The sequence below is a fragment of the Cetorhinus maximus genome, chromosome 17 (assembly GCF_964194155.1).
Source record: "Cetorhinus maximus chromosome 17, sCetMax3.hap1.1, whole genome shotgun sequence".
NCBI lineage: Eukaryota > Metazoa > Chordata > Chondrichthyes > Lamniformes > Cetorhinidae > Cetorhinus > Cetorhinus maximus.
Window position 1 is genome coordinate 52,080,003 of NC_135895.1, and position 12,482 is coordinate 52,092,484.

Below are 12,482 nucleotides of genomic sequence, written 5' to 3' on the forward strand. Positions count from 1 at the left end.
GAAGGTCATTGATGAAGCAGCTGAAGATGGTTGGGCCGAGGACACTACCCTGAGGAACTCCTGCAGTGATCTCCTGGAGCTGAGATGACTGACCTCCAACAACCACAACCATCTTCCTTTGTGCTAGGTAGGACTCCAACCAGTGGAGAGTTTTCCCCGATTCCCATTGACTCCAGTTTTGCTAGGGCTCTTTGATGCCACACTCTGTCAAATGCTGCCTTGACGTCAATCACTCTCACCTCATGAGTTCAGCTCTTTTGTCCATGTTTGAATGAAGGCTGTAATGAGGTTAGGAGCTGAGTGGCCCTGGTGGAACCCAAACTGGGTGTCAGTGAGCAGATTATTGCTAAGCAAGTGCCGCTTGATAGCACTGTTGATGACCCCACTGCCTGCTCACCTCTCATTATATCCTCTCTTATTATTGAAATGATTTCATGTACAATCAGTAAGGTTACTTCTGTATTGCTGAAAAAAAAAGACGTGTAAGCTTTTCGTCTTGCACTCATCAGGACACTCGAAAGAACACCAATGTAAGGGGAAGATAACAATTTATACTGTATGTGAAGTGAGTGCTGATTGGTTGGAAAGTGGCATTGCCATGGAGAATGCACCACTGATGGTGACTGACAGTTAACTGCAAAGCAGTTTGAAATTCAAACCAGGCAGCTTGATCCTGATTGATCAAGGCATTGCCCTGAGGAATGGTGACGAATAGCTGTCACTTACTTTGTTTAGCTGAAACCGGTGCACTATATGTACATGTTATTTCTGTTTGCAAAGAACAGGGCCCTATGTATTAATATATGTAGTTTCTAGTACAAGCAAATGCACCACACTGTGAGCCTAAGTGACAAGTTTAATTTGTTGTCAGCAAAATTCTCAGATTACCCTGGAAGGGCAAGGTATCTCAAAAAATTTGAGCAACAGGCGAAGCTGGCTGTTTCGTGCTCCTACTATGCCGTAGCAACACAGTGATATTCGTCACTAAGAGGATGCTGCCGTCAAGCCATATCACACTGCCTATCACACAAATGAGTAATGTGGTATATGAATTTCACTGTCAGTGTGATGCTACGTACATCGGCCGTATGTCCCAAAGACTGGCTGATCATTTAAAACAGCATGGGCTGAATTCTCTGGTTGGTGAGCGGGGGCTGCTCGCCGATGCGTAAAATGACCCGCGGTGACATCGGGCGGGAGTCCTAACGTTGCTGCACGTCCTTTAGATTTTCAGTTTGGCATGCATGCAGCCAAACTGTCAAAGGCTTATTAAGGCCTGCTAAATACTAATTTAAACAATTAAATGAGCTGCCCGTCCAACCTTAACGTTTGCAGGCAGATGAAGGCGGCTTTTGCATTTTTCATGGAATCTCATCCACAGGCGGGATGAGGTTACATGAAGTGTTTAAAAATTCAATGACATTTTTAAAAAAAAATCATTGATATGTCCCAGCTCATGTGACACTGTCACATGAAGGACATGTTTTAAGAGTTTTCAAATACTTCATTTAGAAATTTTAAACTTAAACAAATCTCCCTGAGGCACCTCTGTGCCTCAGGGAGATTTCTGCGCTCTTTCGTGTGCATGTGCAAAAGAGCGCACTCCTGACTCAGGGAATCCCCCCCTACCCGCACAGGGAGTGCTCAGCGCTTCCGGTTAAATGTCACATTGGGCGGGCCTTAATTGGCCCGCCCACGTAAAATGTTGACGTGCACCTGATCAGGGGCGCCAGTCGGGTTCCCACTCGCTCACACCCACCCCTGCACAAGCCCCCCGACGGGGGGAAAATTCAGCCCCATATCCCAGCCGCTGTTTGCAACGGACAGGGTACAGTCCGTACCCAACCAGGCTGTGCTTGCAAAACTCAAAACAAGTGTCCAACATTAGATGTGATTCCATGATTGGATAACATTTGCTGAATAATCCTCAATGTGCTAAGAATTACGATGACAACCAATTTAAGATTGCCAGTTGGGCTCACAGTGTGGCACATTTGCATGTACTGGAAGCTACATATATTAAAACATAGGGCCCTGTTCTTTGCAGACAGAAAGAACATGTACACACATTGCTTCTGTTTCAGCTAAACAAAATAAGTGACAGCCATTTTCTGATTCATTCCTCAGGGCAATGCCTTGACCAATCAGGGTCAAGCTGCCTGGTTTAAATTTCAAACAGTGTTTGGCAGTTAACTGTCAGTCACCATCAATGGTGCATTCTCCATGGCAACACCACTTGCCAACCAATCAATACTCTCTTCACATACAGTATAAATTGCTGCCTCCCTCTTATATTGGTATTCTTTTGAATGCCCTTCTAAATGCAAGAGGAAAAGCTTAGACATGTCTCTTTTTTCAGCAATACTCAAGCTCTGTACTACCAAACAACTAAAGGTTACTTCTCCCCCTCTTGCATTTTCTCCATCTCCCCTATAACAAAAAGTCATTTTGAAAACAATTGTTCTTTTTTCTCTCAAATTTTTTTTGTTTCATGGAAGTGACAACTCATACTGAAGCATGATTCTAAGCTGCTGGACAGCCCTCCAATTATTGCACCCAAGTAATTAGTCCTTTGTTGAATCCAGATGGTGGGTATTTCTGGGCTCTTCAGTTTGCACTGGGGATAGGGGGTTACAGCTGAGCGAAATGCTGTCCTGATTACCCTCTCTCCCCCACCCAAAAACACACTTTTCTGTAGGGAACAAGGGTGATAATCAGGAACAACTTTAGCTGATTTTCCCTACCTTTCTACATAAGACACAATGAAGCTGAATATACCATCTCTGCTGGAATTAAGTTACTCCAGGTTACTCAACATAGAGCAGGAATTGAACCTGAGTTATTTTGATCCATGTGGCTCAGCACCACACTGTAGTATGCTTAAACAAAACTACAGATTTAAAGATAAAAATATATTTTTTATACACATGGAAGAAATCTGAAAAGAAAATACTAAAATGCTATAAATGCACCAGCCTGACAGATTTAGACCCTTCATCAAAACTGGGAAATGGGAGATGTCAGATTTTAAAGATGTTGTATTTCTGCAATAGCCCATCTCAGAACAAACTAAAACAAATAAAAGGTAGTGTAATTAGCATATGCAGTAATTAATGTTATTGTTACAAAATGGATGGTAAACTATTTGCCAGGGAAAAACATACCATGACATACAGTACTTTATCAGAACTTCTAATAATATTGAAGCTGCTGTTCATGTTGCTCCTAAATTTTAACAGTACAAACCAGATCAATAAAGATTAATACACTGAAGTTAGAATTCAAAAGCATGATAAATGAAGTGCTGGAATGTTTCATTATAAGTGATACTTATAGCATAAGTACTAAAAAAACCTACTTTATTCCCAGAAAACTGTGAAAAGCTATATAACATTTATAATGATAAATTTAACAGTTATAAAAATGTAATCTTTATGAAAGAAAATATAATGTTGAAATTTTGTAAATTACATCTTAAAAAAATTAAGTGCACTGGAGATCACAGGATGATTCTGGTTTGCTAAGTGGTGCAAAACCTTTTTTGTACCACTAGATGTCATCAATTAATAAACACAGCCCTGAAAGCATTTTCTGCAGGGGAGGACAAAGGTGCAGTATTCAACATGCCTCACTATATTTTTTAAAAATACATAACTTAGCATGCCTACATTCAACAAAGGGTATTATATCTCTAGGAACTTATTTAGGTGTTACTAGTCTCATTGTACTCAACTCCAGGGCTTGAGCATAAAAATCAAGGTTGAAACCCTGGTGCAGTACCAGAGTGCTGCACTGTTGGAGGTACTGTCTTTTGGATGAGATGTTAAACAAAGGCCCTTCCGCCCCCTCAGATGGATTTAGAAGATTCTATGGCACTATTTCAAAGAAAAGCAAGGGAGGCCAATATTACTCTCCCAATCAACATTACAAAAACAGGTTATCTGATCAATATCACTTGCTGTTTGAGAGAGTTTGTTGTGTGCAAATTGCCTGCTGTATTTTCTACATTACAAAAGTGACTACACTTCAAGAGTATTTCATTGGTTGAAAAGTGCTTTGAGACATCCAGTGCTCATAAAAGGTGCTACATAAATGCAAGTTTCGTTTTTCAACATTGTAAGGTGTCTGGTTAGTTGGGAGTTAAAAACCAAGATGTGCATGACCACCTCCAATGGTTGAATGCACTGAGGTCTGGCAATTAGTTTGCAAACGCCACTAGCATCTGCAGCAGAGATTCGATTGCATAACCATTGGCATGAATGCTGACGCTGGTGTTATGGAAAGTTTGGGACCAAAATTCAAAGATGGTCATAGCTAGCTTAAAAAATGAACACATACAAATATGACAGTTGGATTTCAAAACTTCAATACATGCTGATTGCTCTATGCTCACACTGTTTAATAAACATTGGCCCGAATCTTCCGAGCAGCGGCAATGGTGAGTGGGTTGTTGCTGCAATTGGAGATTCCCTCAATTTGACACTGCTGCGCATTCCTTCTGGGCTCTTTCGATCATAGCTGTCAAAGAAACGCGCAGCACAGCGTCCCTCGAGGATCTCTGGCGGGGCAGAGCAGAGTTGGGGAAAGACAGGCCATGGCCCCTTTTTGCAACACTAAACTTACTATACAACAGCTAAAGGTGTAGTCTTTGAATGTGAGTGAATGGATGAGTGGGTAGGTGGTTATGGTGGGTAGCTGTGTCAGGGAATAGACGGGTCAGGGGATACTCGTATCGGGTTGGCTCTGGTCAGGGGCTCGTCAGGTTGGGTTGGGGTAAATGGGTCAGTCCGGGGGTTGATCGAGTGATCAAGGTTGGGGAAGTCAGTTGTGGAATTACCCAGGTGTTAGACTAGGTTTTAATCTGTCCAACATCTCGAGGGTAACTATTCAAGTACCGTGGAACTGTCTGAAGTTCCGACTCTAGCTCGGAGTCTTGTGCAGGTCCCAGGAAGCAGGGTAACTGCTGTAGGAAATTTAAACTCCCTGCCCAATTCTCATGTAGGTCCACATGCCAGGGTCTCAACACACACCTATGTCCAGTCTCCGACCATCCAGAGAATGGAAGATTTGTCACAATATCTCACACCAGTGGCAAATATGGGGTAACATAATTGCAGCAGATTCACTCTCCACAGATGCTGCCAAATATGCTGTGTATTCCCAGCACTTTGTTTTTAATCTGTGCTAGTTATCTTATATTAGCCAAGTAAGAATTTATTTTGTCCTTGACAATAATCTTTAGAAGTTTTCCCTTGACTGATGTAACAATGAGTGACTTGTAGATTTATCCCTCTCTTATTTGAGCATAGGTGTAATACTTGGAACCTTCCAGTCCTCTGGCATCAATTCACGGTGCATGGAGAATTGGAAGATTATGGTGAGAGCTTCTTCTATTGCCACCATAGCTTCTATCAGCAACCTAAAATGCATCTCATCTGGACTGGTAACTTGTTAACTTTGAATGATCCCACTTACTTAATAACTCTATTTTCTATATTTTCACTCTATCCAATATCTCTACACCCCTTCCCCACAACATTAATGTCACCTTTTGTGTAGATGCAAAGGACTCATTCACTACATCACTCATGCTATGTACCTCCACAGGTTACAGGCATTCTACATCATTTACAACTTCAAATTTGATTATCTAACCTTCTGTCATACTTTTTTAAACAGAGAATGCATTGTAGTAGGAGAACATCCACAAGCAGCAGAGTTTAGAACATGAGGGAAATGCATAGCCATTAAACACATAGAACACTAGAAATATTTTCAGATCTTGCAGTTTGGTAATTCCTTTGTTGTGGAGAAATTAACGGCAAAGAACATACTTGCAATATTAAAAAAAAGTTACCAAATAGCAGTTTCATGATTATAAATACAAGTTGAAAAGAAAGCAACTCATGTGCCTTGGAATTTCCTGGTAATTTTTAGCATAACTGGCATTGCGTGGCATCGCAGTTTTTCCAAGGAAATTTGTGCATCACCAGTCTATGTCAGTTTTACAGCAAAACATATAGCTGTACAATAATTTTGATTGTGCTTTCATAATAGGAATACTAAAATCCTCTGCTGCTAATTTACAAAGCTCCACTCCTCATGAAAAAGATCAGATCCTACGAGTTCCTGCATTTACGCCAATAATGCATGGGTGTAATTCACAGTCATACATTTAGGTAAAATACTTTGATATTTGCTTAACCGATATTTGTGTTTGACAGTTGTCATCTTCATAAGGTTTTTTGAATTTTGCTACCTGCATTAAGCTAAACCAAGGTGCTTTCAATTTTACCACACACATCCCCACCCCACGCCCTTTCAGAAGAACTTCGGAACTGGAAAGACCTTCTCAATGGGCATAACCTTGGAGGAGGCCAGAGGCTCTGAATGTGAGATGTTATGGTAGAAAGCAGCGCATTTGTTATTATCCCTATTAATGGTATTGCATTTGTTCAGACAGGCAAATGAGATAAAGAAAGTGGAGCATAAGTTCCTACTAGCGAGGTCAGCACAGAAACCAGTGTAATTGAGATGCAGGCAGTTTTGCTCCAACGAACTGGGAAACAAGATTCATGTACCTGTCTTGTACCAAAGGTCTGCTGCTGGTTATTTCTAATATCTGTCATGGTAAATGTTGAGTCAGGGCTTTATTTACTTCCTTAAGAGAGTAGTTTCATTGAAAATTAGGGCCAGAATTTTGCATTCAGCGTGCGGGTGTGCACCCAACATGCTGGAACGTAAAATGATGCGCAATGACATCGGGCGTGCGTTCTGATGTCATCACAAACTCACATGATATTTTGTTTGGTAGGCGCGCACCAGAGTCGGCTGCGCACCCACCAAAAATTGAAAGGCCTATTAACGCCATTAACAAGGTAATTAAGTTGAATTTTATGGTGCCCGTCCAACCTTACGGTTGGCGGGTAGGCGAAAAGGCCAAGCGGCCTTTACATTTTGTAGGAAACCTCATCCATGAGCGGGATGAGGTTCCTTAAAGCTAATACAAATTAAAACTTTTTTTTGCCATTAAAAACATGTCCCATCTCATGTGACACATGAGGGGGCATGTTTCATTACATTTTTAATGTCATTATTAATTTTTTTTAAAAGTGTTTCAATTTCCCCGAGGCAGGTCAGTGCCTTAGGGAAATTGAAGCGCTCTTTCGCACGCATGCGCGAACTGCGCGCTAGACACGAGTCTCCCTCCTCCCCTGCCCCACAGGCGCGCTCAGCACTACTGCTCGTGAACCACGCAGGGTGGGTATTAAGTGGCCCTCCCACGTTAAATCGCGGTGTGGAGCCGATCACAGGCGGTGGTTGGCTTCTCGACCGCCCCCACCCACTCCCGCTGAGCCTGCATACTGAATGTAAAATTCTAGCCTAGCTAACTCCTGGGATGTCTTCACTGGGTGTTGGAAGCTCCATGTAGCATAAAAGTTGAGGACAATGGTGGCTGCCATCGCCAGTGATGGATCATTCTCCCTACAGGTCTTTGTAGACTAGAAGCTCACTGGAATCAGAATTTCCTTGGATTGTTAGAGCCTCGAGCTCCTCTGACAGTCGAAATAGCTAACTAGAGGTAGACGTTCTCTGTCAGGAAGTATCTGCTAACATTTATGAGCCTCCCAAGAGTTTGAAGAGTTGTAATGCATAGATGATTAATCCATTGCTTTTCTCCCCCCACCCACATTCCAATATTCTTTATGCATATCTTCATTGCATACAAAAAGAATTATTAGTCCAAACATAAAAGGAACAAAAATTTATACTGCATGGGGCCACTTGGCTACCAATCAGGACTTTCTTCTCATGCAGTATATGTTGTTCCATTTACGTTTGGTATTCTTGCAAATCTGTCCTGATGAGTGCAAGATGAAAAGCATCAATAGCATGTCTCTTTTTTTCAGCAATACTCAAATTATTAGTCCCTTAGATTAATTTTGCTAATCTTAACTGATTAGAAACATTAAAACTTAAATAAACCCCTATTCATAAATAAAATAAAAACAGAAAATGCTGGCGAAATACTCAGCAAGTCAGGCAGCATCTATTGGAGAGAGAAACAGAGTTAACATTTCAGATCGATGGCCTGTCAGAGCTGGAAAAAACTAGAGATGTAACAAGTTTTACGCAAGTACTAAGGCAGGGGAAGAGGGAGGAGTGAAAACAAAAGGGAAGATTTTTGATTGAATGGAAAACAGGAGAGATCAAATGACAAAAGGAAGATGGTAATGGGGAAAGAGAAACAAAATATGCATCCAGAATATTTGTAAATGGAAATAGCAGAATCATTACTAACCCAGCTGGGGTCAGAGGCTATGACATAAAATTGAACTCAATGTCGAGTCCAGAAGGCTGTAAAATGCCTAATTGAAAGATTGGATGCTCTTCTGACTTTTTTTTTGGGCTTTAGTGTATCAGTGTAGGAGGCCTAGGACAAAAGACATCAGAATGAGAGTAGGGCGGGAATTAAAATGAAGGCAACCGGAAGCTCAGGACCATGTTTGCGGACTGAACAGAATTGTTCCACAAAGCAGTCACCCAATCTGTGTTTGGTCTCCACAATGTACAGAAGACAGCATTCATGAGCAGCAAATACAGTATACTAAATTGAATGAAGTGAAAGTAAATTGCTATTTCACCTGGAAGGAATGATTGGGATATTGGACAATAAGGAGGGAAAAGGGTATGTGTTGCTTCTTCTGAGCTTGCATAAGAAGGTACCATGGGAAGGGAAGGGGAGGGACTGTTTGGAGTGATTGAATAGCACATGAGGGATCATGGAGTGAACAGTCCCATTGGAATGTTGAAAGGGAAGGGAGGGGAAGATGGTTTGTTGGTGGCATCATGTTGTAGGTAGCAGAAATAGCAGAGGATAATCTGTTGAATGTGGAGGTTGGTCGCATGGAAGATGAAGACAAACGAAACTCTAGCATGATTCTGGGAGGGAAGGAAAAGTGCAAGAGCAGAAGTGTGGGAAATGGAAAAGACATAGTCAGGGCCCTGTTAACCATGGGGGTATCCTTGGTTGCAGAAAAAGAACAACGTATTGTAAGAACTGGTATGGAAGGTAGCATCATCAGAAAAGATATGACAGGGATAGAGAAACTCCTCCTCCTTCAGGTACCATCCCCTAAGAGGACATTGGCAACCATGGACTTCCATTGGATTGGTCCATGATTATGCTTGGCAAAGTACTACAGTAGTTTGCCGTTGCCTTCTGCAGTATGGCTGACTTGGAAACTCTCCTACTCTTACTGCCTGCCATCAGGCGTGTTGGAAGGATTTACAGCCTGATAATCAACTCATTTGGCCACGTTATGAACACACCTTCTGCAGCTGTCAAGTCCTGAAGTAGGGCTTGAACCCAGAGCTGCTGGCCCAGAGGTAAAATGCTACCACTGTGCCACAAGACCTCCACATGATGGAGAAACTAAGTGAATGGAATAAAGTCCATACAGGAAGTGGGGTGAAAGCAACTGTATTCAAGGTAGCTGTGGGAGTTTGTGGACTTTTAGTGAATATTGGTCGATAGGCTATTCCTAGAAATGGAGGTACAGTAGTCAAGGAAGAGAAGGAAAGATCAGGAGATGGATCATGTGAAGGTGAGGGAAAGATGGAAACTGGAAACAAAGTTGATAAAACATTCCAGTTTGCGGTGAGAGCAGGAAACAGTACAGATACAGTCTTCAATATATTGGAAAAGGAAGAGAGGAAGGGGACCCGTGTAGGACTGGCACAAAGAAGGTTTCACATATCCCAGTAAAAGGCAACTGAGATGAGTAGGTGGAGTCAGAAGAGTTTTCAATATGAGGACAAGTGCAGCCAGGTGGAGGAGGATGGCAGTGGGTGGGGACTGGTTGTGCCTCCATTCAAGGAAGAAACTGTGACCCTAAGGCCATCCAGGTGAGGGATAAAGGTGTAGTGGATTTGGACATCGACGGTGAGGAGACGCCTATTCTTATACTGATTTTCATTAACAAGTTATTATGGCATAGAATGCAATTCTGAATAACCATGAACTAAAGAACTGTTCTCCAGTTTTCTTTCTAGTGCGTTGCAATCTTTTCTGTGCTAATTTACAGACCAGTGAATCCCATTAATTTCAGTCTTGGGTAGGATGTGCCACTGCTGTCAGAGGTGCTTTTAGTTAGCTGTCCTGTAAACACTTTTACAATAAATCACAATTTTAACAAAAACAAAATTCAAAATGGTAAATTAAACAAATGTGTATATATTTTCTTTTTAAGTTGTCATTTAACAGCATATAATTCATTTGATTCATGTAAACATTTCACATTTTACACCACTATCATTTTCTTGAAATGTACATTTTATTTTGAAGTACAGTAGCCACTCACTACAACTCTAATATATACATAATCCTTCCTAATCCTCTAACATAAAACTCATGATATGTCTTCTATTTCCCAACTATAGGCCAATTTGTACATAAAGGTCCCACAGACAGTATTATAGAGAGAGGCTACTGTATATTAGTCACATTATAAAACGTTTCTGCAAGTATTCTTATAAAGCTAGTAACACATAAATTTAATACAGTAAACAAACTAAAAACAATGATTTCCACTATTACATGTCTGATTTAAAAAAAAAACCTACAAATTCCAGTGATCTAGTTTGCATCAGGATGAGGTTTTTCGTAGTGATTCCCGCAGAAGTAGTTTTACCAAGTCCAAAACTACTTTGATGTTCTGAGGACCAAATCCATGTGTGATTAAATTATATGGATGTTCCTGCCACATAAAACTATCCATGATTGTGTCAAGATCTTCAATCACCTTTCTGGAGGAAATAAAAGAATTTGGTAAGCTTACACGAAAACATTATAGCTTCTTTCCCCACTGCTCCATTATATACACTTCTGTAAAATAGATGTCAGATTACAAACAGCATTTCCTGGAGCTTACAAGCACCGTTCAAATCAAAGTAATATCCTTCTAATGTTTCAACTGAAGCAGTAATTCACCTGATATTAAGAAAAATAATGAATACAAAAGGAAAAGATAAACACTCAGCTCCCCTCGACAAAGACAGACTTAATGTTTATGTTTACATGTTTCTATTTTTAAAAGTCAAAACAGAACCAACTGAAAAAAACTTCTGAATGCAGTTTTTGCAATAAATAGAAAACATATTAGTTGGTTATCATTTGTCATCTGAAAGTCACCAAATCTATATTAAGTATCCTAAATAGAGAGGGAAGAGGGAGTGAGTAAGGAATAAATAAACTGAGAAAAATTAGCAATGTTTCACCACATCAAAATTCTGCGAAAAGCTCGTGTGTAGGCAAGTCCAGGAATCAAGTTGAAATCAGCAGATGAAAATAAGATTTTTTTCTGATAAATCTTTGTGCTCGCCAAGGTGATGCATGTCAATATATGAGAATTAAACATTTGCTTCTTGTTTCAGTGAATCATGCAGCTCAGGAGGCCACTCATCCCATTGTGCCTGTGTCAGTTCGTGGAAAAAGCTATCTCAATAGTTCCACCCTGCTGATCTTTCTCCACAGCCATGGAAGCATTTGCTTTTCAACTATATATTCAATTTCCTTTTGAAAGTTACCACTGAAGGTTTGAGAGGTTAACCCTCACTGAATTTTTTCCACCCTTTCGAGCAGTGCATTTCGGATCATCATAACTTACTGAGTAAAAGAAAATCTCATATCCCCTCCGATTCCTTTGCCAATTATCCTCAGATTACTGACCCTCCTGCCAATGGATGCTGTTTCTCCTTATTTATTCCACCAAACTGTGGACATCTCTACTAACTCTCTCCTGGTCAGGTGTCCACTCCTCAAAAACCTCCTGGATTTACTTCTTCTTCAAAACATCTCTGAACCTGGACATTAGATTGTTGATGCTGCAAGCTGACAACAAGTTAACTTCATCCCACATTCATCTCTCAGACTTTAACTTTGGACTCTCTCCCTATTTACATGTAGGACATGCCTTTCCGATTTTTGCAATATAGCTACGTAACCTGAATTTCCTCCATGTCTAACTGTGTGCTGTTTGGCTGTTGCTCTGGAACCAAGGCTATTTATTTATTTTTTTCACTAGGCTGCTCTCCTTATTTCCTGTTTCCCATTCATTCAGTCCCCTCCTAGGTAGTACCCCAATGCATCACTGCTCAATTGCTTTTCTACTCTCTTGCTGCAGTGCTAGTCTTTAATTACCCCTTAGATAAGTCCACAGCTACACCTTGCAGCATCATCCAGGTGTGAGTGGACATTGAGACACTTGCTACCCTCCTTACGAGCTGCAACTTCAAACGTTCCCTCCTCTTCCTTCACTGACCTGGAGGTTAATCTCGCAGACCTTCTTCCCACCCTGCTCTCTCAACCTACCATAGCCTTCTTAGACTCTGCTGGCAGATCAACAATCACTGCCCCTCTCCACATTTCCTTGCAGCAAGTTTGTTCATTTGCTAATAAGCCCCTTGCTACCCACAACCTT

General features: G+C 41.0%; 1 protein-coding gene across 6 annotated transcripts in view; it reads right to left on the minus strand.

Moving 5' to 3' along the window:
• Nucleotides 1-10,216: 10,216 nt before the first annotated feature.
• The window catches only part of LOC144692395 (uncharacterized), a 31,318-nt gene continuing 29,052 nt past the window's right edge, over nt 10,217-12,482 (minus strand). For all 6 annotated transcript variants that reach the window (XM_078561203.1, XM_078561201.1, XM_078561202.1 and 3 more), the window contains exon 8: nt 10,217-10,809. In XM_078561203.1, coding sequence (XP_078417329.1) covers nt 10,650-10,809 — 160 coding nt within the window. In that variant the 3' untranslated portion in view covers nt 10,217-10,649. The remainder of the gene's footprint in view (nt 10,810-12,482) is intronic.